Here is a 24387-nt window from a genome sequence, read left to right on the forward strand (position 1 = left end):
CTTCCCCTTCTTTCCAGTCTCAGTTCAGTTAAAAACTGTGAACTGGGGCTAAAGCTGTTTCTCATCTGCCAAACGGCTGACATTCCTCGCTTGCCTTTCAGGGAGTCAGTGTGAGGGTCAAGAAGAGTAGCGGAAGTGAAAGCATCTGTACTCTGTAAAGGAAATTATAATTTTATTAAGCTTTATAAAATGTTAACTGATTATCTCCATGTTTCCAGGGCAGGGATATTTTGTACAGAAGCAATTCCCTTCCCATAGCAAACCCTGGAGAATATAGCACCTCTGGCCCCACTGGAGATACTATTACCATCCTTTCTTGGGATTCAGTCCTAAAATAACTACATGAAACCCCAGAATGCCCCAGGAACTGGGCCTGAGAAGGAGAAGGAGGAAAGATGCAATGACTTGGTTAAGTTGGTCAAAAGGCAAACAACCTTGTCTGATTTTAGTCCTAGCAGGGAAAGTCCCTGTGAAATTCTAAGTCTCTGAAGCCCACACCTTCTAGTGTGAGCGTCCCTCCTTGACAACCAGAGCTGGTGTCTCTTGGTGGCCTGAGTCACCTCATAAACCCTCAGACACCTGTCCCAGGGATCAGCTCTTTGAGCCAGGAGTGGAGTCAGAGAACCTGGCACCCAAAGAGACAGCATTCAACCTGCTCTGATTTCCTAGGCATTCCTCAGCCAGGCTCTGGTTGGTTTTGCATTTATTTTTACTAACTCCTTTGTATGGACTCTTTGTTATTTGAGCATTTCTCCTTGGGGGAGAGAGTGGATCTAGGTTAAAAAGGCCAACCAGTGGAGAGGTTTGGGTTAGGTGTGGTCAGGCTGAAGGGAGTGTTCTCTGCACCTGATACTGGAGACTTTGCTTCTTCTAAGTAGCTCTCACTTTTTGAATATCATTTAAAATTGACAAATGCCTAGATTGCATGCAGAGATTATTCCCAGTTAACATATGGGGGAAACTGAGGCCTGAGAGGGCCTGGGGCAGTGTAATAAGTAGTGGAAGAGTTCTGGGAGGGGGGTTCAAGATGGGGAAAAAAAAGAGTTCAGCGCTCTCACTTTGTTGGTCTCATTTGATCCTCACAGTAAGCCTGGAGAAGCAGGAGTCATGGAAGCACAGATGAGAGTCAGGGAGGTGAAACGAGGATTGTTCTGGAAGATGGTAAAGAACGAATAAGAACTCAGGATTTCTGACCTGAAGTGTATGTTCCAGCACCATTGAGTCCAGTCATCAGGATTCACTGTGTGGCTGCACACCCGCCTTTGGCTGTCCTCCTCTCCTCATGCTCTATTCCCACCCTCTGCAGTCCTAAGGTCAGGCCAGGACTGTCTTCCTAAACTAATTGGCCTTACTCATCTTTGGATCATGAGCCTTTTGAGAGTTTGGTGACAGCAGTGGACTCTCACTGGAGGGAAAAAACCCATTGAAGTGGTTTGCATACAATGTCAAGGGATTTCACGACTCCCCAGAGCCCATCTAACCTGCTTACAAGTTAAAAAAAATCTACCCTCGATCTTATTCTTCCCTTAATAATCTTCCTCCCAGGAAGGTCAGTGACCCTATAATCATAGCAGGGAGCTGGGAAAGGCTCTGAGTGATGTCAGAGGGCCATTCCCCTCTTTCCAGCCCTTCCTTTGGGGCCGTGATGGGCATGGAGTGCCTGAGGCAAAACATTTGTGGCCAGGACCTGGTTTCATGCTAGCAGCTTGCCTAAGGGGGGAAACCAGCAGAGCAGAGCAGGAGGGAGGTGGGACCAGCAGGAAGGGTTGAGAACCCATCAAGGTCATAGGCTGCCCCTTGCAGTTACCTCCGGCCACCCTCCCCGTCCCTGCGGGATGGAGCAGAGTCTGGGCTCCTTCCCCTCTTCCTTGACTGGTCATGGCTCTTCCGGGGCAGAGCTGTGGCTCATTTGTCATGTGCTACTCAGCCTCACTCAGGGCCCGGTCTGTCTGTGTTGTGTGGATTAATGTGGGTTGCGTGCAGTATCTGCTGTGTCTTGGGGTGCTAGCCATGGTCCTGATGACAGAAAGGATGCTGCTTGGAAATGAGGCTGTCAGGACTCCCTCCCACCGGCTTCAGTAAGATGTGGTGTGTGAGCAGGTGTGCCTGGGGTCAGTGATCAGTGGCGAATGGGTGGTGGGAGTGAGTGTCTGGGTTGCCCTCTGGGGAGGAAGGTCTGAGTCTAACATCCCTTCCCTTTCTTTCTCAACCTGTAAGTGTCTCTGTCCTAGTGGTGGCTCCTCTCCCCTCCTCTGTTGGAAGGAAGTGTCTCCTTCTGCACCCCTGCAGCTCTTTGCCTCCATCTTGGCTCTTCCCTACGCCCCCTGGCCCTGCATGCCTTCTCTCCACCCTGGCTGCCTTTCTCTCGCCTGTCCTGCTGGGCTGGGACCCCCACCCGGGCCCTCTAACCCGCACGTGTCCAAGCTGCCATGGCTGTTCTGTGTTGCATGTCCCCCCTCTGCCCTCTTCCCCTGCCGGCCCCACCCCTTCCAGAAGCTGTGGGGGGGGGTTGGGGGGCAGGGGCATCATGAACCCCTGGGGTGGAGGGGGACTGGGGGAATTATCCCCTTGTTTCCTGCTTTTACTAACGAACCTGCCATTTTTGTGTCTGGACTTTGATTTGTCTGAGGAAACAGTCGGGTTTTACTAATCTCACTCATCTTCCTCCTTGCCCTTCCCAGAGACCTTCCTCCATCCCCTCCAATCCTTGGCTTCCTTTCTCCCTGGTGCCCGTCTCCCCCTTTCTCTCTCTTCTTCCCTCACCCCCCCCCCTTCCTCCATGCACCTCCTTAGGTTACCCTGCCTCCTGCTGCCCTCTCCCCACCCCCTGGGCCAGGGAGGCTCTAAAACACCAGGACAGATACACAAGGGTTAAGTAGCCTTTTTCCCATAGTGGGCACCACGTGGCAGAGATTCGTATAAAGCAAGGTGGGTAAGGTCAGATTTGCACCCAGTCAGGAGGGTTGTCAAGGAGGGCCCCCTAAGTCATGTCCTTCTAACTCTAGGGTGAAGGCAGCAATCTCAGAGGACTGTGATTCTGTCCGTCTTCTCTCCCGAGGCACCAGATTCACACATGGTACACGGGCAGTGAGAGCCGTGTGGGCCTGATCATCAGGTCACCTGAATGGTGGCTGTGTGTACCCTGGACTGTACTGGGATTAGTAGGGTCACAGGGACACGTCAGGCCAGGGGCCTGGCCTTCAGGAGCTGACTTTCAGTTGGGTTTCTAGACGTAGACTCAGGAACTACTAGTGGCCCGATTCCTGGTCTCTTGGTGCGGCCCTGGGAGTGGAGGGCGGGCTGGAGGCCCCTTCCCCCCGCCACCTCTCCCTGTCTTACTCCCAGCCCTTTCTCCCAGCCCCCTCCTGCCCTTTCTCCCAGCCCCTCCTGCCCATTCTAATCTCATCTGCATGTTTTTGTGACTAATAATTTGACCCTTTCCCTTTCCACCCAGATCTCCACTTCCTAGCCTCGGGTGGGATGGAGGGAAGAAGCAATAAACAATAATGACCAGCCCTCACCTCAAAACAAGACTCAAAATCTTCACAGTGCCCACTTCCACAAAGACACGCCCTTACCTCTGTCCTTGAACCCAGTCCCCCCAGCACAAGGTTTGATGGTTCCCAGGAGGGAGCCCCTTCAGCCCCACCCCTACACACTGTTAGGCTCCAGCCAAGCATGAGGGGGACTCGAGGGTCCTGTGAGGGATGGTCCCCTTGGCCCTGTTCCGCTCACGTCCCTCAGGTGTTCTTAACACCCACTCCCCATCCCTGCAACAGTAGAACCCTGGAGACCAGTCACTGGAAGATGGCTGGTGGCATGTGCGTATGGACTGGTGTGGGAAGGACATTGTGGGCTGTGATCGAAAGGCCCCAGTCTCCAGACTTTGCCCATAAAAGGGGTGCTGAGGCACATTTGGGGAATGGGAAGCAGGAGGAGCTGTAGCCTGCAGAAACATGGTTTTGAGTTCACTGTGAGCCAGCTTCCTGATCGCCCCCATAGGGGCCTCACTGTCCTAATCCACCGCCTTCTGAGAGTGGGGGCTTGTGGTCTCCTCATTCTTCACTCTGCACCACAACCTGGCTGGGTGTGGGTGCTCCTCTGGCTAGACTTTTCAGGGCTCGGGTGGACATTTGCCCGGGGAGCAGGGACTCATGGAGTTCCCTGCACTCGTCACTGTCCCCGCGCTAAGGTCGCTTTTGCCTTCACCAGGCCACTCCTGAGCCCCCTTCACCCCCTTGGAACACCAGGTATGCCCCCATCCCTACCTGTCTTGTTTTGTTTCCTGAGTTTTCAGCCAGGGACAAGGTGACAGGAGGTTAGCCTGTCTCCCTCTGTTCCCTAGCCTGGCCCTGACTCCATAGAGTAATTGTGGTGAATAATGAATCAGGGAGGGTGATGAATAGGCCAGCGGCTCCCCACTCCTTGGGAGACAAGACAGTGACCCCAAAACAGAGGGACCTGGATAGCAAGACAGACCCAGCAAGGGGGTTGGGACCAGTTAGGAGGTAGTGATGGGAATCAGCCTTCAAGGGTGCTGTGTGTCTCCTGAGAAGTGCCAAGGCTCCCCAGCAGTATCTGGGTTCCTGTTCCTTATGCCCTTGTCATCGTCCAACCTCCCTGTGGGCTAAGACTGAAAGGACTCCGCCATGGCCTGGAGGGAGAGCTGCAGGGGTGTCAAAGCCACCAGGACCCCAGGAGAACTGGTGCTCTCTGCCTCTTTTATGAGAGATGCTCTGAAGTCACATGTGTGTCCAGAGACCCTTTAAGAGGAGAAAAGCATCAGTGCCATTTGTATCCCTGGGGCCCCCACTCCCATCCATCTGTCCATCTGGGGCCACTTCCGGAAGCCACTTCTTGCTACTGTGCACAGTGAACACCTTGGGCACCCTTCAGGCCTCTCTGCCGAAGGGACCGTGGGGCCGACCTCAGCCCATCCTGAAACCATCAAATCTTGTGCTGCCTCCTCCTTTTCCCTCTCCCCACCCCCACTGTTCCTCCTCCGAGACAAGCAGACATAAAAATGGAGAGTCCCTCTCCCCACTGCCCCCCGGCCCCTCCCTTGCCCTGCCCGTGGCTCTTCCCAGGGAGTTGATGCCAGTTGTCTCCTTGTCTCTCCCCCTCCCTCCCTGGGCTGGGCAGGTGACCATCTCAGTGGACGGGATCCTGACCACCACAGGCTACACGCAGGAGGACTACACTATGCTGGGCTCTGATGACTTCTTCTACATTGGGGGCAGCCCCAACACGGCCGACCTGCCAGGCTCGCCCGTCAGCAACAACTTCATGGGCTGCCTCAAGGACGTGAGTAGGGCCAGGAGAGGTGGGGGGCACCCCAGAAACCCCAGTCTGACTAACCAGCTAGCTGCCTGGGCCCTCTGTGCCTTCCACTCTGTGGTGGGAGACTGCCTGTCTTCAAAACCTGAGGCCCATTGACCCTGACAAGAGGCTTCTCCTCTCTCATTTCCTTGAGCCCTGAAGGCCCCCTTTTTCTCAGAGGGCCCTCAAGGCAGCTGTGTACAGAAGAGAGAGTGGTGGGCATGAAAACCAAAAACCAGTGTTTCAGGCCCACTCGCCAGTTCTGTGACCTTGGCTGGGTCCCTTGACCTGTCTGACTCTTAGTTTTCCCATCTGTAAAATGGGTATTTGGTGCCTACTTCTCGAGGCGGCCGTGAGGGGTAGATGAGAATGTTGATGTCAACCAAGTGTTCCTGGCGGTTGTCCTGCAGTTATTATGAGCTGCAGTTCAGTAGCGCCAAGGGCTGCCATGCTTATGCTGGGCAGGGAAACAGGACAGAGAAATAAGTGCCGCGAGGGAAGCGCTGCCCATAGCCTCTGAGCATGCAGTTCTAGAACAGCAGTCTGGGGTGCTGAGCAGGGGCCCCAGACCTGGGTGGCAGGGCCCTGAGCTTGTCAGGCAGGAGTGGTCAGGTCCTAAACTGCTTCCTGTTCTTCATCCTGGGACCCCACCCACCCCTTGGCCCTCTGCAGGTGGTCTATAAGAACAATGACTTCAAGCTGGAACTGTCCCGCCTGGCGAAGGAAGGAGACCCCAAGATGAAGCTGCAGGGGGACCTGTCATTCCGCTGTGAGGATGTGGCTGCCCTGGACCCTGTGACCTTTGAGAGCCCTGAGGCCTTTGTGGCACTGCCCCGCTGGAGTGCCAAGCGTACTGGCTCCATCTCCCTAGACTTCCGCACCACGGAGCCCAATGGGCTGCTGCTCTTCAGCCAGGGCCGGCGGGCCGGGGTAGGGCCCGGCAGCCCCAGCACTGCCCAGCGGGCCGACTACTTTGCCATGGAGCTGTTGGATGGCTACCTCTACCTTCTGCTGGACATGGGCTCAGGGGGCATCAAGCTGCGGGCGTCCAGCCGCAAGGTCAATGACGGCGAGTGGTGCCACGTGGACTTCCAGAGGGATGGGCGCAAAGGTCAGAGGCCTCTGGATCTTCCCCTTTCCCCTGGCTGCCCCTCTCTGGGCTCCCCTGATAGCTCAGTTGGTAAAGAATCCACCTGCAATGCAGGAGACTCTGGTTTGATTCCTGGGTCAGGAAGATCTGCTGGAGAAGGACTAGGCTACCCACTCCAGTATTATGGCCTGGAGATTTCCATGGACTATATAGTCCATTGGGTTGCAAAGAGTCGGACACGACTGAGTGACTTTCCCTTCATTTCACTTCATCCCTCTCCACCCACACTGACAGTCCAATCTGCTGTTCTCCTCCCCTCCCCTTCCCCCGGCCCTCCCAACCCCTCCCTTGTCCTTGTTGCCATGGTGCCTTGGTGGAAAGAACGAGGAAGAGCCTCTTCCTGGGAAACTTTGGGGCCGGGAGGGCCCTCTCCCCACACAGGAGCGGGGTCGTCCCATTCCAGCAGTCTCTGACGACTGAGGTTCTGTCCATCAAATGTTCCCAAAGCACTGAGTTTACACACAGGACACAGGTAGTGGGAGCTGTGTGGCCAGTGATGGTGCTGACTGGTGCTGGGATTAGAAGGGTCACAGGGACACATCAGGCCAGCAGTCAGACCAGTCAGATCAGGTGTGGGTGGGTGCACACCTCACACCCCATTTCCTGCATGTGTGATGTGAGGCCAGCACTCAATGCTTTGCAGCCTCAGTTTCCTTTTCTACAAAAGGGATCATTAACCTGGGTTCATCAAGAGGGGAAAGCAAGGAAAAATCTATGAGAGCATTCGCTCAGTGCCCAACACAGTGGTTATCCCATTCTCCTTAAACAACAACAACAAAAACCTTCCCAACCTTGCCTCCCTTCTATCTAGATCCTTTCGCCTCTCTTTATTAACTCACTCAAGTAGTTAGTGAGCGCCCGTGGACGCCAGGTGCTGTCCAGGGTGCTGCAACGAGGCAGTGGTGGGCGAGAGCCTTGGCTGTCCTGGAGCACGTGTTCCGGTGAGGAGGCCCAGTGAACACCACACTCTGCCTGGTGAGGGGTCTTACACAGTAAAGCAGTAGGGTGGAGGGTGCTGGGGCCCGGAAGGCACTGTTCTTGAATCTTCTGCTGCTTCTGGCCACCCCTCCTCCACTCTTCCTTTTCAGCCTTCCTTTCCCATCCTCTTCTTGTTTTCTTTCTAATTCTCTTCTTTACTCTTCTCCATCTTTTTGGACAGGAGAGAAAGAACTGATACAAATGAGAACTGACACGTTATCCAATTTAAGCCCTTATCAACGTCAGCTAAATTTTCATGCTCCCCCAGCTGTCACTGCACTGGGCCTTCATCTCAGGATGGAGTGACCGTCCCCACACACACAGGGAGGAAGGGGGCTGCCACGGCTCCTGGAGGCATCAGCCTCTCATGGGCCTGCTGCTGCTTCTCAGAGAAATGTCGCCATCCCCAGGCTTTGCAGTAAATGGGTTCATCGCCTGGTTTCGTGTCACGATGGTACCAGGGAGTCTTCACAGAACACAAATTGCCTCCCAAGGTTTCCACGCAGGGGATCTGTGACTCTCTAGGTTGGAAATCTGCTCAGGCCTTGTAGAGAACCCCAGGGCCCTCTGCTTTTCTCTGTCTTCAGGCAATGGTTTCCTTAGGCTCACTCGATCGCCAGACCCCATACACCAGGCCTGGCAGGCCCGTGAGTCACTTCTGCCATTTCTCATGGTCCAGCAGACTTGGGGCCATCACTCCAACAAAGTTCTCTTTGACTTTTCCCATGTTTTAAAGTTTTCTTGTGGTAATTTATATACAACATAAAATTTACCATTTTAATCATGCTTAAGTGCATAGTTCAGTGGTTCAGGGCATTCACTGTTGTGCAGCCAGCACCACCATCAATATAGAGAACGTTTTCTTCTTTCCAAACTGAAAATCTGTCCCCATAAATACTAACTCCCAGCCCCTGTAAACCACCATCCTACTTCCTATGAATTGCCTCCTCTTAGGACCTCCTATACCTGGATCACACAATATTTGTCCTTTTATGTCTGGCTTATGTCATTTAGCATAGTGTCCTCTAGTTTCATCCACATTGTAGTATGTGTTAGTTACGTGTGTCAGGCTTCATTTTTCATGACTGAATAATATGCCGTAGACCACCTTTTGTTTGTCCATCCATCGGTCATTGAACACTTGGATTGTTGTTCCCTTTCCATGTTTTAGAATGACCCTGAAACAAGATCTGTTTTCACTTTAGTCTCCTTTTTAAACATTTTTATTGAAGTGTAGTTGCTGAACAGTGTTGGGTTAGTTCCTTCTGTACAGCAATGTGAATCATCTATATGTGTACATCAGCTCAGTTCAGTTCAGTCGTCAGTCGTGTCCGACTCCGCGACCCCATGAACCACAGCACGCCAGGCCTCCCTGTCCATCACCAACTCCCGGAGCTCACTCAGACTCATGTCCACAGAGTCGGTGATGCCATCCAGCCATCTCATTCTCGTCCCTTTCTCCTCCTGCCCCCAATCCCTCCCAGCATCAGACTCTTTTCCAGTGAGTCAACTCATCGCATGAGGTGGCCAAAGTATTGGAGTTTCAGTTTTAGCATCAGTCCTTCCAATGAACACCCAGGACTGATCTCCTTTAGAATGGACTGTTGGATCTCCTTGCAGTCCAAGGGACTCTCAAGCACATCCCCTCTTTTTTGGGTTTCCTTCTCATTTAGGTAGCCACAGAGCACTGAGTAGAGTTTTCCCTGTGCTGTACAGTATGTTCTCATTAGTTACCTATTTTATACACAGCAGTGTATACATGTCAACCCTGGTCTCCCAATTCAATCCTCTGCTTCCCCTCCCTTGGTGTCCACTACTGGGCATATACCTGGAGGAAACCATATTTTCCAAAAGACACGTGTTCACTAATCTTCATTGCAGCACTGTTTATTAATACAATAACCAGGATATGGAAGCAACCTAGATGTCCATCAGCAGCGGAATGGATAAAGGAGACGTGGTGCGCTGTAGTTTCCTCCTGCTGACTCTCCATTATATACTCTTTCCTCACCATGGCCTTCCTTCTTTCACCTTCTGTTCATTTGTGGAGAGTCCACTTGGGTAGTGTCCTTGTCCAGGAGACCCCATAGTGGGTGGGTGGAGCAAGCATTTGGGGATCTTGCTGCAGATGGAAGTGTAGGTGATTGGGGGTCATGTTTGGGGGGCTGGGAGGGGTAGTGGGGATCTGATGCCTTGTCAGGGAGGACAAGCCAGGGACCCCAGTGTTAAAATGGGGCACAAAGGGAGGGCCTCTGGTGCAGGGGAGGGTTTGCACCGAGGAGAACGAGCTCCAGGTGAGGAGCCAGGTGTGTCGAGGAGGCCCTGCTCCTGTTCCTGCAGACCCATGCTTGGTGCCCCCACCCCTAGTCTCTGCCTATTCAGGCCTCGCATGGTCAAACCATCCTTACCTCTCTTTAACCCTGTCAAGATAGGTGGCCTTTTTATTTTTATATTTTAAAGAATTCTTCAAAACTGGAGAAAAGAGAGAGGAAGGAGAGCATTAGAATAAAAATTACAAACAAAATGAAGCTTCTAATTTATACGTTTTGGCTTCTCTTCTTAAGATCTCAGGAAAGACTTTGAAGCTCCTACCTGATCCCAAATCTTTTTTTCTAAGATAACCAGGCCCTTCTTCCAAAGAACTCTTACAGCCCAGAAGCTCCGTGCCTGGTTTCCCTTTCCCTGCTGCCCTCCTGTCTCAGAGGCTCCAGGAACTGATCGGCCTGCCCGTCTGCTCCACCAACCACACAGGGGCTCCAGGTCCAGGGGTGGGGGATGCAGGCTCTGGAATCCTGCCACCTGGGTGGTACTTTGGCTCTGGTCCTTAACTGTGGAGGCACTTTAGGCAGCTTCCCTAGTCTCTCTAATCCTCATTTGCCATTTCCAAGTGGGATTGTAAAGGATCAATTCCTTAAGGTTACCATGAGATTTAAGTGATATAATATATGTGAAGTGCTACCATAGGGTCTCAAGAGTCGAACACGACTGAAGTGACTTAGCCCGCACGAGTCCAAGTGCCTGGTATGCTATGCATGCTAAGTCGGTTCAGCTGTGTCTGACTCTTTGCAACCTGTAGCCCAGACTCCTCTATCCATGGGGATTCTGCAGGCAAGAATACTGGAGTGGGTTGCCATGCCTTCCTCCGGGAGATCTTCCTGATCCTGGTATCAAACCCACAACTCCTGCATTGGTAGGCGGGTTCTTTACCCCTAGCACCACCTGGGAAGCCCGAGTGCCTGGTATACAGTCATAAAAGCCCAATAAATGTTAGCGGGGAAACTCTTTGGATTCAAGTCTTTCAGCCTCCCTGGGGGGTCTCTGCCTCTGACTCCTGGTCTGAGGGGCTGGCTGGGGGAAGGACATGTCAATGATCCAGCCCTCTGGGGGCATGTCCACTTCTGGTACATCCTCTGAGGACGTGCTCAGGTGGGAAGAAGGCGTCTAGACTGAGGCCCACCGCACACTGCCACTGGGCTCCGGCGGCTCACAGGGTTTCTGAACCTGGGGGCTTCGTTAAGCAACGTCTGCAGCCCAGGGCTGCAGGGTGTGAGGGCAGGGCATCCTTTTTTCTCCTGGGACGTCTCTTGGTCCTGCCTTCTCCACTGAGGCCCACACTCTCCCTCCATCCGATCCGCAGGCTCCATCTCCGTGAACAGCCGCAGCACGCCATTCTTGGCCACCGGAGAGAGCGAGATCCTGGACCTGGAGAGCGAGCTGTACCTGGGCGGTCTCCCTGAAGGCGGGCGGGTGGACCTGCCCCTGCCCCCCGAGGTGTGGACTGCAGCGCTCCGGGCTGGCTACGTGGGCTGCGTGAGGGACCTCTTCATTGACGGGCGGAGCCGAGACCTCCGGGGCCTGGCAGAGGCGCAGGGGGCTGTGGGCGTGGCCCCCTTCTGCTCCCGAGAGACGCTGAAGCAGTGTGCCTCCGCTCCCTGCCGCAACGGGGGCGCCTGCCGGGAGGGCTGGAACCGCTTCGTCTGTGACTGCATCGGGACCGGCTTCCTGGGGCGGGTCTGTGAGAGAGGTGAGGCTGGTCTGCACGCCTATGCCCCTGCCCGTCCCTGTGCCTCATCGAGGACCATCCCTGGGCCTGCCAGCCCTGTATTGATTCTCTTGGTCTTTCTCGCTTCTCTGGCCCCTGCCTGTCCCTCCCTTCTCCCTCCCCCCACTCCTGGGGCAGAGGCTACAGTCCTGAGCTACGACGGCTCCATGTACATGAAGATCATGCTGCCGAACGCCATGCACACGGAGGCAGAGGACGTGTCCCTGCGCTTCATGTCCCAGCGGGCTTACGGGCTCATGATGGCCACCACCTCCAGGGAGTCTGCGGACACCCTGCGCCTGGAGCTGGACGGGGGCCAGATGAAGCTCACTGTCAACCTCGGTAACCTCTCTGCCCGTGCCCCGGCCCCTTCTCCGACCCTGCCTCTCACCCACACCCCCTCTGTCTGGAGAAGCTTGGTGGTTGCGCCAGTGAGAGATGGGCGGTGGGAGGTGCCAGCCCGGGTCTGAGCCCCGCCCCGCGCAAGAACTTCCTCCCAGAGAGGACGCTTAGTGTAGGTAGATGCCTCGCAGAACCGTGGGGAGGGGACCCGACTGTGTCTGGGTGTGATAGTCACCCTCCCAGGGCACTCCTGGGGCTTGGAGGCGTCTGTTCGGCACACACACGTAAGGAGGTAGTTCATGCCTTGCTGTCGGCTCATCTGCTTGCTCATACCTTGGTTCATTCAGTGTTCAGCCCGGCTCCCTGCCTCGGCAAATCCAGAGACAGAAGGACCCGGCCCCCTACACAGCCGCCCTCGTCTGCTCTGAATTTAAAGAGCCATGTCTGTGTGTCTGTGTGTATGCGTGTGCAAGCGTGTGTGCATGTAGGTACACAAGGGGACCCATCGGGACATGTCATCTTCCCCGTGTCTGCTTTTACGTGAGTCCCCATAGCTGCCCCGACTTTATAGACTGGGACTGCCATATACTGACCTACCAGCATCACAAAGCTAGTGATGGTCAGGACTCAAACCCAGGCCATTTGCTGAGGTTCAGTGCTTCCTCTTTGTTTCTAACAGAGTTGGGGAGTGGAGGAGTATCAAGATCCTTGTCACCTGACGGCTTGGTGCCTCTGCCCCGCCCAGAGCAGGCATGGCTCCACTTCACCTGGCAGTCCCTGGGGCATCCATGTGGGCAGTACCACGAGGCCTGTCGGACTCTCTGTGGCTTCAGCAGGGTCAAAAGGAAAACAGCAAGGCCACTCATTCGGCTGTCACTTATGGGCCACGTCTTAGTGCCAGTGTGTTCTGAACCTGGGTGACAGCAGTGACCCAGGACCCCAAGGTGAGGTCCCAGCGTCATGGAGCTCTCAGTCAGGGTAGCCTTGGAAGCTAGAGGTCCTAAGCTGCCCAGGCTGGGTCACATTTGTCCCTTTCAGACTAGCCTCTGGGCATATGGAGGTGGAGCACCCAAGGACCTGTCACGTGGGACTATTCAGGCCTCTGGGGTGGCTTGTTGTGTCCAGGATCTGGAGAAGTTAGGCTTCTCTGAGCAGATTAGAATCCTCAGCTGGGGAGAACACAGAGCTCTGAGTTTAAAATATTCACCTGGAGTCTCATCCTAACATTGGTCTTCAGGGCGTTTGGGGGACAGACTGTGGCCTTTTGGGGACCCATTCCCTCACTAACAAATTTACACTGTGTCCTTTCCCCTTTGGGCCACCTGGCCTTTGTGCTCCTAGGACAGAGACTGAGGTGGGGGCCTTGGAGGTGGGGAACTTTAGGGTTCCCTGAAGCTCTGTTTCTAACCACGATCACAGCCTACAGAGTGGGTGGTGGGTGGCAGGGGAAAGCAGGTTGGGAGACACCCTTTGCCAGCATCCCACGGGCCTGTACAGAGTCCCCTGGCACACCTGAGAGAGTTATAGGAGGAAGACACTAGCCCAGGACACCGTGAGTGGCCCTGTGGTTCTCAGACTGCCCAGGTCTGTGTACCCAGGGCCAGGTACCCTTTGCTCTGGAACATGTGTGTTCTCTGTGTGGTGAACATGCAGCTCTGTACTTGGTGGAGACACTGCAGGGGACATCTGGGGCTTCCATTTTCAGGGAAGGCAGATGCTTCTTCCTCCACTTGGACTATCTTAGTTTCCCTGAGAAGAACCATGGATCCGTTGAGATGAGACAGGAGGCAGCAGCCTTGGCCAGGGCAGTGCACTCTGGTGGGCCTTGGGGACATTTCACCCTCAGCCCTCACTTCTTCTCATGGACATGCTTTTCTGTCCATGCCACATACGTTCTTAGAAGTTAAGGGACAAGGTGGCCAGCAGGACAGTCCTCCCACCCACCTCTCACTCCCTGCTGTGCCCACCTTCATCCACAGAGATGCTGTATCTAGCGGCTCATGATGAGCCATGACCAAATGCTTGGTACAGTCACATCTGTCCACAAATACCAAGTGATGTGCATACAGGGAGGTGTGTGGATGTTGTGTGAACCACACAGACACACAGGTGGTTCACACCCTGCCACCAAGCCTCCGGCTATGATGGGAAGAATACTGGGCTGGGGACCAGAAGATCTGGGTTCTAGTCCTGGTCTCCTAGACTGCTGGGTAAGTCATATCCCCCTCTCTAAGCCTCTGTTTCTTTGTGTGTAAAATGGGGATAAGAATCCTCACTTTACCTGCTTTCTGTGGTGGTTTTGAGGCTTAAGTAGAAGCGTGGAAGTGACAACATTATATGATGCAAGGCACATAGAGACTGACTCAGCCAAGGGAAGGGAAGTCATATGGGGATAGGGACCGAAGCTTAGAGCCAGGCCTGGGACTCACCTCCACATCCCTTGACCCCGTCTGGCCCCACCTCAGGAGCCCCATCCTGATCCCAGCCTGCTTGGTACCCTGAGGGCCTGGCAGGCTTGGTCTGTGGCCTCGTGGTCTCATCTCATTGGCAGGGAAGCCAGGCTCCCGCAGGCTGCTCGTCAGGTGCTCACTGGATTAACGCAGACTCGGTCCCGAAGAGAGTGGAGCTGGGGACCACGTGGTGGGAGAAGGCACTTAGAGCCAGTCTCAGGTGCTCAGGTCTTTGCTGGGCTGGAGAGAGCCAGGAGGGCCTGCAGCTGCTGCCCCTGTCCAGGCAGAGAGCCCCAGAAGTGGATCATGCCTCCTGCCCTGGCCTCCATTGTGTCTGCCGGCCCTGAGCCAGTTCCTGGAGCTCTGCTGTCTGCGGGCCCTGAACAGGGTGGTTGGTCTCTGTTCCCAGAGTCCCTGATTCGTCACCCTGTTCCAGTGTGATCTGGATTCCTGGATTCCTTCTACCTTGGGCATGGCCTCTGAGGCCAGTGCCCAGCATGGCCTGCCTCGTGTCACCTGGGGTTGCCTTTCCCCACTATGTGCCTGTCCCTCCCAATTGCCAGTGAGGCTGACATGAAGGGCGAATTGTAACTGAAGAATCTCCAAGCTGGAGGGGCCCTTAGAAATCACCTCCTTTGGCCCACCCCAGTGTGTGCATCTGCCGCACCTCCCCCCACCGATGGGAGGCTCTCCACCTCTGTTCAGATAACTTCTGTGTCAAGAGTACCCCGCCTCTGAGATGACCATTCTCATCACTGGGTCGTTCTTCCCTGGTAGCAACATCCTCTTCTGAAATCCCCACTTGTGAACTTAGTTCTGCCGTCTCCAGCTGTACACAGCAAGTCTGACTCTTGCTTGTGTTGTAGCTGCTGCTAAGTCATGTCAGTCGTGTTCAACTCTGTGCGACCCTATAGACAGCAGCCTACCAGGCTCCCCCGTCCCTGGGATTCTCCAGGCAAGAACACTGGAGTGGGTTGCCATTTCCTTCTCCAATGCATGAAAGTGAAAAGTGAAAGTGAAGTTGCTCAGTCGTGTCCAACTCTTTGCGACCCCATGGACTGCAGCCTACCAGGCTCCTCCGTCCATGGGAGTTTCCAGGCAAGAGTAAGCCAGGCTTAATGCACATTACATTCCAACGCCCTTTAATCTCTGAGGCCATGGGGCGGTGCCTTGTTCCCACAGGGTGGTACCTTGTTTCCACCGGGCTCTTAAGAGGCTCTTGAGCTCTTTCTGAGGCTGAGCTGCTGGGCAGATGGCTCTGAACAAGGGCTGTGCCCAGTGCACACTGCCACTCTGCGGTGTCGCCTCCAAGATTCCAGCCAATGGGCTCCTGAAGCTCCTTGCAAGGAGCTCCGGCCCCCTCTCCCCCACCTCCAATTCGTAGGGCGTGGATGGGGGAGCAGGTGGGATGCAGAAAGCAGAGCCTGGCTTTTCTGGAGTTCCTTTCCATACAGATGACTTTTTCCCACCTGTGTTATCACACATTCATACCATCATCCTGGTCTCTAGGCACAGCCAGGGCCTTGGTGGGTCTGTGCACACCAATCACTTCTGTCTGTTTGCTGATCTTGAGGCGCAGGTTTCTAGTTATCAGGGTAGCAGTTAAATCTCCCTGAGCTGTGCTCTGGGAGGCGCGGCCACCAGAGGGCGGTCTCTCCCACTTACCCGCAGTTGCTGGCTTTCCTCTGGGACAGTGCTGGCTGCCTCCTGGGTGCTCATCTTCAAGGGGAGTTTGCTCCCCTCCAATCCCACTGGAGGGGCGCTCCTGGGGGTGGGGTCACTTCAAGGATGGGGCTGGAGCTAACACCTCTTCTCTGGACAGACGGACCCCCCCTTCCTGGAGCCCCCATGCTCGGGAGGGGCAGAACTATGCTCCTCCCTAGGCCTTTTCTCCAAAAGGGGATTGGCCTACCCTTCCAGCTCCCTTTTTTCTTTTTTGGACCCTTCATTGGTGAAGATTCTGCTGGCCCTGAGAGAGCCCCCGTGACCTGAGTCCAGGCCTGGCACCCCGCCCTCCCCCCCGACATCCTCCCCTTGCCCCTCTGCCCAGCTTCCCCTTTCTTCCTCTTTTCCCTCTGTACCCTCTCCACCTCCTTCCTCTCCCTGTGACTTGCCCCAGATCTGCTCCTTGACCTCCTTCTGCCCCTCCCTTGGTGCCAGGCTGTGGCTTCAGGTCCTGGCTGCTCCCTCCACTCTTCTGCTGCGGTTGACAACGCGTGTGGGGCTCAGCCGTACTGCCCACGGAGCCCATGCCCCCAGAGCCACGGGGGAATCTACCTCCACTGCAGGAACCTTCAGGGGCTTAGGGGGATGCCAGATGACCCCACCCCACTTTGCCTCCTGGGCCTTGGGGTTGTGGGCAGAGCCCGTTCCAGGAGGAGACAGAGGATGGCAGGATACACTGCTGTTAAGAGAGGCCTGGAAAGCACCCCTCCCTGAGAGGGAGGGCTGGCCCATTGGACACTTGGTTCTTGTTTCCAGGTCAGGGTTGTTTGTACAAGCCCCTCAGCTCACAGGGAGGGAAGCTGGGGCTGGGAGAGAAGAGAATTACTCACAGTCACTTGATGGGATTAGGACCCCGGCATTTCTGCCTCCTTCTGCCCTCTGTCTGGGTCTGATGGAGCGGGACAGGCATCCAAAGACCCCGTCACAGGACTCTAGTGCTCTGTGTCCTTGTGAGGCTGGTGGGCTCACTGCTTGTGGGTGATGCGTCCCTCCAGGGGCATGGCCAGAGGCCCTGGGGCTCTGGGCTGCAGGTCCATGTAGACAAGTGTGCTTTCTGAGCACCCAGGGCCCACTGAGCCTGGACTTGGAGGACAACAGTGCTGGGGCTGGAGAGGGGCAGGAGGTTTCACCGAGGGTGAATGCTTGTCCCTGAGGACCTCAGAAGTCACACTGGGGGCCTCAGTGTCCTCATGTGTGAACCTCTGACCCTTGCCTAGGAAAAGGGAATAATGCTAGTTCCTGTTCAGGGTGAAGAGCACCCTGGTTCCCAGGGACAGCATGGTACCCTGCAGGTTAGGAAGGGTAGCAAGAAGGTTCCTGTAGGGGTGGTGCTAACCCCCCGGGGCTTTGGGAGGTGTATGTCTGTGGGAAGGGGGCCCTGGGGCAGACCCCTCCATTTAGCTCAGAGCCCAGGGAACACGGGGATGATGTGTGACAGCCTGGGCTCTGAGGGGGGAGTTGTCCCAGAGCAGGGGGAGCAGAGGCTCTGGCCCTCCCCGCCTGTCTCCCTTTCAGAGATGGAGAGATGTGGGGTTGGTCAAGCCCTCAGCCCCCCAGTGACCCCCTGTACGGCTGGGATTCCCAAGGTGCCCATCTCCCTCAGATGTGAGAGGCCCGGGCTTCTCCAAAAGGGAGATGGCAGCCTTCTTCCCATCACCCGGTTGCCCTGCCTCCCAGTTTGGGGGAAGGGGGGGGAGGGGGCCGACTGAGGAAGGGGAGAAGGCACCTGAGCACGCGTGGTCCCCGGAAAGTGGCCCTGGGGGGAACCCCTGCCTGCAGACACCCCTCCCTGTGAAGGATGTAAAAAAAAAAAAACTTGTTCTGCCTTTTTGTCTCCCCTCCCCCTCTGCCCGCCCCATGGCCCCCCCAGACTGCCTGCGCGTCGGCTGCGCACCCAGTAAGTGGCTTCCCTCTTCTTCTGCAGAGCCCCTGGGGGCATGGGATTCTGGACATTGGGGTTGGGGAGGGATGCGGGGCAGGGGAGGAGACGGCGTCATCGCCAGCTTGTGCGGGGCTTGGGCAGTGTGTGTGTGTGTGTGTGTGTGTGTGTGTGTGTGTGGGTGGGTGGGGTGTGTGTGTGTGTGGGTGTGTGTGTGGGTGGGGGGGTGCTTGTGGAGGGCAGAACGAGCCCGACGAAGCTGAAGCAGGGGGAGTCGGTGGAGGTCTGGGGTCAGCATGTTCACTGAGACTAGGAATAGGAAGGGCCAGAAACTTCAAGTCTCCTCAAATGCTCTGGAGGGTAGGGCAAAGGCTCGGGGTGGCACCTACCGCAGGAGGGCAGGAAGGAGCCGAAGAGGGACTGGGCTCTCCCGCTGTATCTCCAGAGGTGGCCACAAGGGGGAGGTCGAGGCACGCGGGAGAGAAGATGAGGGCTGGCGGTGAGTGGGCGGTGAGCCTGGAAGTTCAACCCTCCACAGCCCCTGTTTGGGGTGCGGGGGGCGGGGGTGAGAGTCTGCTAAACGGGGTCGCTCTCGGAGGTGACAGTGAGGCTCTCAGCAGGGGTGAGATGGAGAGCGGTTGTGGACATTTCTGAGCTCCCAGTGTGCCTGGATTCTACCCCCGTCTCTGTGTTCCTGCCTGGTCTGCCCTGAGGTCATGTAAGAGAGCCCAGGGACGCGACAGCCACAGGCAGAAAGAGTGGACTTAGTTCGGCTGTGCGTAGGTGGACAGGTGTGCGTATGCGTGGTGAGCCCTGCCCTGCTGGCGAGAGTACTGGGGTGGGGGGCCCAGGAGGAACCTTGGGGGGTGCCGCAAATGGCCTGCAGCACCGTTCTAAAGCTAAACGTTTTTAGTCTTGGAAGCGGTTCATCCAGGTCTTGAATAAATGGCCGTAATTCCTAAAAAAGACCACGCTGGCCGTGCTGTGTATGTGATGTGTCTGTCCGAGTTTGTGGAATTAACCAGGTGTGCGCAGAAAAGTCACACTGGGTCCCACTAGATCAGGGATCCCCAACCTCTGTGCCACGGACCGGTGCCTCCTGTCAGATCCGTGGTGGTATTAGATTAGAAATAAAGTGCCCAATTAATGTAATACACTTGAATCATCCCCAAATCACCCCCCACCCGTCCTGGCCCGGGTCTTCCATGAAGCTGGTCCCTGGTGCCCAAATGTTGAGGACCGCTGCTCTAGATGGGGGAGCTGTGTGTGTGTGTGTGTGTGGAGTGCTCATGGACAGCATGAGGCTGTGGGCGCACATGCACATGTGGGTGCGTGGTGAGGCCTCTGTCTGTAGCCTGGGAATTCAGCTGCTGCCTAACACACTGACACAGAAGGTTCTGAGGAGAGGCGGGCTAAGTACGCTGGTTGCAGGTGTGAGTCTCCAGGTGCAGGGCCTTAGAGCACAACTCTGAAGGCACCGCACTATTCACTCACTCCGTGCTCTTTTCCAGTGCCACCCTGGGAAGTTGCACCAAGTGTGGCAATACCAAGTGTGTCTGTGTTTATGACTGGGTGTGTGAAGGCTGTGTGTGTGTGTGTATGAATGGTGTATCTGCGTACGTGGGTGTGTGTAGGGGTGAGGCCATGTGCCCGGGGTGGTACTTGAAGCAGCCACATGAGGGCAGGAGGAGGTGCCGGGCTGACTCCCCCCTCGGTGCCGCAGGTAAAGGCCCTGAGACACTCTTTGCGGGGCACAAGCTCAATGACAATGAGTGGCACACAGTGAGGGTGGTGCGACGGGGCAAGAGCCTGCAGCTGTCGGTGGACAACGTGACCGTGGAGGGTAGGTAGTCTGCAGCCCTGTTCTTGGTGACCCCTGCCTGGGTGCCATTTCTCCCTTAGGGGTGGCATGTCATGGGCTCCTGGACCCCAGGGGCCATTTCGACTCCCAAAAGGCAGCATTGCCCTGCAAGCCTGTTGGCCCAAAGAGTCCTACAACTCCCCCAGACCCAGGAGCCATGTGTGCTGCCAGCTCCTACCTGTGTGGGGTTTGCTGATGTCCTTCCCATGTGGCCCTTGAGGGGAGGCTCCTGGGGACCCAAGACCCAGCCCCAGAAATGGTCCTACAGTCTGGGCCCCAAAGCCATGTCCCCATCTCTGTCTCCTGTGTTGAGCAGGACAGATGGCAGGGGCCCACACGCGGCTGGAGTTCCACAACATTGAGACAGGCATCATGACGGAGCGGCGCTTCATCTCCGTGGTGCCCTCCAACTTCATCGGGCACCTGAGCGGGCTGGTGTTCAACGGCCAGCCCTACATGGACCAGTGCAAGGACGGGGACATCACCTACTGTGAGCTCAATGCTCGCTTTGGCTTGCGTGCCATCGTGGCCGATCCTGTCACCTTCAAGAGTCGTAGTAGCTACCTGGCGCTCGCCACGCTCCAAGCTTATGCCTCCATGCACCTCTTCTTCCAGTTCAAGACCACAGCCCCTGACGGGCTCCTCCTGTTCAACTCAGGCAATGGCAACGACTTCATCGTCATCGAGCTGGTCAAGGGGTGAGGTGCTGGGCTCTGCACCGCTGTCAAGGACGTGGTCCCCCCGTCCCTGCCATGACCAAGAGGCAGCTCCCTCAGCCACTGGCTGAGATGTCCAGTCCCCACAGATCGCAGGTCAAGATTCAGGTCCCCCGCCACCAGCCAAGATGGAGAAGCAGCACCCTCTCTTCCATGCTGCTCACCTCCCAAATACTTCCTTGCCAGGGGTTTCTCAGTCATATCTGTGCTCCGTTCACTGTCCTGGCTCAGGCCATCCGGCCCTACTGTAGACAGAAGGCAGGGCTGGGCCCCTGTGACCTTTCTGGCCTAAGAGGCCCCCACCCTAGAGCAGCTTTGTCCCTGCCCAGAGGACCCTACTGCTCCCACAAAGCTATCCCTCTACCCGCTTCTCTTGGGAGCCTGTCCCAGGAGCCAGGTCCTCTGTGGCCTCTCTCCCCACATCCCCCACAATGGGACCTCACCCCTGAGTCCTTGTGTTGTTGGTTTGGGTTCTTCCACTATGAGGTCTCCCTCTTGGCCCCTTCCTCCTATAGCTTCCAGCCCCACCCCCACCCCTCCTTACCCTGCCTTCCCAGCCCCCACCTTGACCCAGTGTCTCCTCCCTACTGTGGGGCAGGTACATCCACTACGTGTTTGACCTGGGGAATGGCCCGTCCTTGATGAAGGGGAACTCAGACAAACCAGTCAATGACAACCAGTGGCACAACGTGGTGGTGTCCAGGGACCCGGGCAACGTGCACACGCTCAAGATTGACTCCCGCACTGTCACGCAGCACTCCAATGGCGCCCGAAACCTCGATCTCAAAGGTGGGGCCTGGGGCCTCTGGAGGAGGCCTGGCCCTAGCCCAGATACCCCCTTGGCCCCGGCGAGATCACCCCTGGCCTGGGATGCTCTCTCTCTTGCGTGATTCTGACCAGCCCCTGCCCACGGTTTCCCTTGCTCTTTCCCATTTTCCAGTGTGTCCAGCCTGACATCTTCCTATCAAAATTCTGCTCAGCTCCCCTGCGAGGCTTCCCTCTCAACACTGAAAGCCTGCCTGCAGAATGTGTCTCACGAGGAGTTTGGTGGCCTCACCCTAGAGCTTGGAGAAGGCAGCTGGGCCTTCTGAAGACCTCTTGGCCCTCCAGGGTTGAGAAAGTCTGCCATACTGGGGGCCGGAGAGAGAGCAGTGTCCCTGCTGGGCTGGGAGAGGGGCTGTGATGAGGGGAGGAAGGAGGAACAGTCTCCAGGTCCCCACGTGCTGCCCTGGTTGTATTCCTTGGGCACTGGCAGGACTAGGTCTGGGCACTGGTTTGGACCCAGGCCTCCCTGGTGGGCTCAGCATCATACGAGGGTCCTCCCTTCCCCAGGGCTTCTTTAGTAGTTAGTGGGGCCATCACTGCCTGCCCCTAGAACAGTGGTAGGTCAGAGAGAAGAGGAGGATGAGTTTAGAGACCCAGGGAGTTGGGTCTCGTCACAAGGATGAGGCCTGTGGCTTCTCCAGAGCCTCCTGGGGCAATGTGAGTCACCTTCACATGCCCAGAGCAGCCCCCAGTCCCTTAGGGACCCCTGGTGTCACTGTGACTCAGACTGTCTGAGGTGGGGAGGGTTCCTAGAGACTCTGGAATCCACCCTCCTCTTGAGGAGGCAGCAGTGGAAGCTCCAAGAAGCTATGTGGTTTGCCTGAGGTCACAGAGTGAGTGGGCCGCGGAGTTGGAACCAGAAGCTTGGTCAGATCCTGTGCCAGTGCTCAGACACTCAGTTGGGTACAACTCTTGGTGACCCTTTGGACTGTAGCCCTCCAGGCTCCTCTGTCTATGGGGTTTTTCAGACAAGAATACTGGAGTGGGTTGCCATTTCCTCCTCCAGGGGATCTTCCCCATCCAGGGATTGAACCTGCATCTTGTGGGTCTCCTGTGTGGCAGACAGATTCTTTATCTCTGAGCCATGGAGGAAGCCCCTAGAACGGATGGCATAGTGCTGCCTATTCTCCCTGCTGCCAGAAGGGGGCGATGTATCTCAAGTAATTCACAGTGGCAGCAAACCCAGGGGTGGTCTGGGCTGGTCTTGGTTTGCACTGAGTTCCCAGCAGGGGCAGCAGGGTTGACCCATCATGTCTTGCTGGAGCTCTGCCGTGGGCCAGCCAGGACTTCCAGGGAGTTGAGGTCCCTGCGGCCAGGCAGTGATATGGAGGACCAGTGTCCCTGAGGAGGACTTCTTGCCCGTGTCACCCAGAATCCCCAGTCTAAGCCCTCGCTGTTGGAAGGTGCTGGGCTTAGAACCCCCAGCAGAGAACCCAGAGTTGGGAGAGCCTGACAGAGGCCTGGAGGAGTTTTGGGGATGGGAGACTTCAGAAGGGAGGGAGCGAGGGTGGAAGGGACCGGGCTGCACAGCTATGAAAGGCCCTGATTACGGGCCGGAACTGGCATCAGATGTGTGGGAGAGAGCATGGAGCAGGTTCCTGCAGCTGCTTCCCTCTCCCCTCCCCAGGCATCTGGGCATCTCTGGGAGGGGAGCAGACAGATGGTGAAATGGAGAAGGAAGAAGGAAGGGTGGGGGTGGGCACCTGCCCCTCAGAAAGGAAGCTGGAGTCCGGATGAGACCGTGTGGGGTTGCGGGACCCGACACTGGAGGCCGATGTCCTGGGAGGGACCTGGGGATCTGGGGACCGGGATCCGAGCTCTGACCCCACTCCCTTTACAGGGGAGCTGTACATTGGCGGTCTGAGCAAGAACATGTTCAACAATCTGCCCAAGCTGGTGGCCTCTCGGGATGGCTTTCAGGGCTGCCTAGCCTCGGTGGACCTCAACGGGCGCCTCCCTGACCTCATCGCCGACGCCCTGCACCGCATCGGGCAGGTGGAGAGGGGCTGTGATGGTGAGTGTGGGTGCAGGAGCTAGATGTGACCCTGTGGGGTGCAGGGGGGCCTTGATGGAGCCTGCTGCCGCCGCACTGGGACAAACTATGGGGAGAATCAGAGGTCACTTGCCCTCCCTGCTGCCTCCCGTCCCGACCCCTTATCACAGTTCCAGGCCAAGACCAGCTGTCATTGAGCTCCCCCACTCCCACCCCCCTGAATTCTTGGCCCTTCCTGCCCGGCAGAATTGAGGGAGGGCTTCTGGGCTGGTCCCGAAGGTTCCATAACTGCTGGGGCGGGAGGGGGCTTGGCTGAGCGGGGGTGTTCCCTCTTCCTGCCTCTTCTAGGCCCCAGCACCACCTGCACCGAAGAGTCTTGTGCCAACCAGGGCGTCTGCCTGCAGCAGTGGGACGGCTTCACCTGCGACTGCACCATGACCTCCTATGGAGGCCCCGTCTGCAGTGACCGTGAGCGAGGGGCTGGGAGGGCTGGGGTGCTGGGGGAGGCCCCGGGAGGAAGGGAGGGCCCCTCAGAGCCATGTTGCTTGCTTCCTTCCCGTCCCTTCTGGTCATGAGTGCGGCGGAGGGGAGCTACTGGCTGCTGTCGCCTCCTGGAGTCCCCTCTCGGGCCTTTGCGGGGCTTCTGATGCCTGTGTGTCGGGGTTGATGGTTGCTAGACAGCCTCTCCTCTTCCTTCTGAGCTGGTGGGACACTGCTCCCCTTACCCCTCGCCAAAGACGTGTCAGCCTCTGTCACTGTCCCGACGCTGGCCATGGTCTCACGTGTCATAGCTCTGTCGCACAGGGCTGGTGGGGTGGTTGCTGACCTGTACCCCCTTGCCCCTGGTGTCCTTGAAGTGTGCAGTGGAAACCCATTATTTCCTGCCCAGGATAGGCCTACACCCCCAGAAGACAGGCTCTGGAGACTCCCAGGAGGCCAGGCCTCTGGACAGATGGCTTCCCCGGAGGCCAGCCATGGTGTAGTGCCCAGTTTCCCACCCAGCTGCAGGGTGTCCCTTGGATCCACAAGGACACTCCCTCGTGTCCTTGCCTGGTTCTTCTCCTCCCTGGCTGGGCATCTGCTGCCAACTTGCATATTGTTTGAGGC

General features: G+C 56.5%; 1 protein-coding gene across 1 annotated transcript in view; it reads left to right on the forward strand.

Annotated features, from left to right (window-relative positions):
- Positions 1-24387, forward strand: part of NRXN2 (neurexin 2) — a 103791-nt gene that overhangs the window by 38550 nt on the left and 40854 nt on the right. The window contains exons 6-15 of the mRNA XM_088832122.1: positions 5143-5304; positions 5992-6430; positions 11085-11471; positions 11628-11831; positions 17877-17903; positions 19609-19728; positions 20063-20444; positions 21061-21251; positions 23128-23301; positions 23629-23748. Of these exons, the coding sequence (XP_088688248.1) occupies positions 5143-5304; positions 5992-6430; positions 11085-11471; positions 11628-11831; positions 17877-17903; positions 19609-19728; positions 20063-20444; positions 21061-21251; positions 23128-23301; positions 23629-23748 (2206 nt within the window). The remainder of the gene's footprint in view (positions 1-5142; positions 5305-5991; positions 6431-11084; positions 11472-11627; positions 11832-17876; positions 17904-19608; positions 19729-20062; positions 20445-21060; positions 21252-23127; positions 23302-23628; positions 23749-24387) is intronic.

Source organism: Moschus berezovskii, chromosome 25 (assembly GCF_049115385.1).
Source record: "Moschus berezovskii isolate FMDL1 chromosome 25, NW_MosBer_1.0, whole genome shotgun sequence".
Taxonomy (NCBI): domain Eukaryota; kingdom Metazoa; phylum Chordata; class Mammalia; order Artiodactyla; family Moschidae; genus Moschus; species Moschus berezovskii.